Below are 1660 nucleotides of genomic sequence, written 5' to 3' on the forward strand. Positions count from 1 at the left end.
GATTCCTATATAATACCTACAGTATATAGACCTCCTGTAACTCTCAGAAATACTTCAGTTCGAATATCATCTTAGTTCCTGCTCATTCCTGTGTCCTCTGGACTTGAGCCAAGTCTCTTGTCACATTCCGAGTCTTAGGATTGCATCCTAGACTACATCTCTGGCTCTACCTTAGGGTAGTCTATCCCCTGTTAGTTTCTAGTCCAGACTTTGTCTGGATCAGCCTTATCTGCTTGTCCAAGTAACATCTGGACGTCCATTATCTGCCCTAGTCAAATCCTGGAAACTCCAGACAACTATTCTAGCCCCTGGAAATTAAGGGCACATACTTGGGAAAGGGGCACAGTGTACGAGCTGAGGCCAAGCCCTTGTGATCCGACCCCCTTGAGCACATGACCTTAACAGATATGGAGAGTGAGGATGAATTTGAAGAAACTCATGCAAAAACGCAGCAATCCCTGGTGTCCACGCCCAAACTGAAACTTGATCTCTGTACAGGTGTAGACCATAGCAAGGGCCTGTTCAAGTTTTTCCCAAAGATTTCATGTGAGGAGCATTTACAGCATGCTTGGATACCTTTCTCTTGGGAACTCAAGGACCAGGAGCAGGATCATCATCAGCAACAATTTGACAAGTTTGAGAAGGCTGCTCGCAAGCAGGAAAGGGCAGCTGAGCATAAGATAAAACAGTGAGCATGTGAGAAGGCTGCAAAGCAAGTAAGATTTCATTTTCTTCTCATCTCTTCACAGCTCATGATCTCCTGTCAGAAATCTACCATCAATTCTGCTCTTCATGACAGCACTCCCCAATGACCAGCAATTAGCATCGCAGAGGCTTCATGTCCATACCATCAATTGCAAAGACATGCTTGTAGCATGCAAACATGCAACTTAGGACAGAAGCGCAAGCAGGAGGGCATGGAGGCTTTGTGTGTCAACTGGCAGAGCCCCCTTCTATGGCCAACTATTGAAATGGCTGCTCTTTGTGTTGGCTATGCAATGTCACTGGTGGAGATTGAGTGTGAGCTTAAGCAAGTTGATCCCACCCACTTTTGCCGCATCTCTGCACAACTTATAGGAAGCTGGATTGACCATCACAGTGGAATGCAACCTGTGTGGCATGTCAGTGTCCTTGCCTGTGTTCAAAAGGGCAATCTTCCATTGACGACTGCTACACCACCTGGTATCCTCTCAAAGTATCCTAATGTCATGAAGACCATTATAGAAGATCTGCATTCTCTGCGCACTGTCAGTGTTGCTCTAGACACAATGTGTTGTCGTGGTGTGATCATCACTCACCTCATGGTCTCATGCCCTGATGTATTTGAGGTTGTTGCCAAGGACGGCTCACACTTCTGATGCACTGAGTCTTGGGTCAAGAAATTTGTAGTGCAGAATCTCAACTGGTTGTTTCATTGTACCACTTGCACTGCACAGAAGACCCCTTCCAATGCCAATCAGCTCTGTCTAGACCAATTTTATCATTTGACTCTAACTATTCGCAACTGTGCAATCTTTCACCCTTGCTTTTATGTCGACATTGACCAGATGAACATTGTATATCAACTGGCAAACACTGCTACATATGAAGAAGTTGGTTCCAAGCAAGTTGCTGTCATTGGACAGGAGGAAAAATGAGCATTCACTGTGGTAGTTGGCAT

At 45.4% G+C, this 1660-nt stretch overlaps 1 protein-coding gene across 1 annotated transcript; it reads left to right on the forward strand.

The window, feature by feature from the left end:
- Positions 1-407: 407 nt before the first annotated feature.
- BJ212DRAFT_1305651 (uncharacterized protein) lies at positions 408-1358 on the forward strand (the record flags this gene model as incomplete). The annotated part of the gene is made up of 2 exons (XM_041333770.1): positions 408-688; positions 875-1358. 2 exons carry the CDS (start codon positions 408-410, stop codon positions 1356-1358), a joined length of 765 nt encoding a protein of 254 aa, XP_041185658.1.
- Between the last annotated feature and the right edge of the window lie 302 nt (positions 1359-1660).

The sequence above is a fragment of the Suillus subaureus genome, assembly GCF_016647635.1.
Source record: "Suillus subaureus strain MN1 chromosome Unknown BJ212scaffold_161, whole genome shotgun sequence".
Taxonomy (NCBI): domain Eukaryota; kingdom Fungi; phylum Basidiomycota; class Agaricomycetes; order Boletales; family Suillaceae; genus Suillus; species Suillus subaureus.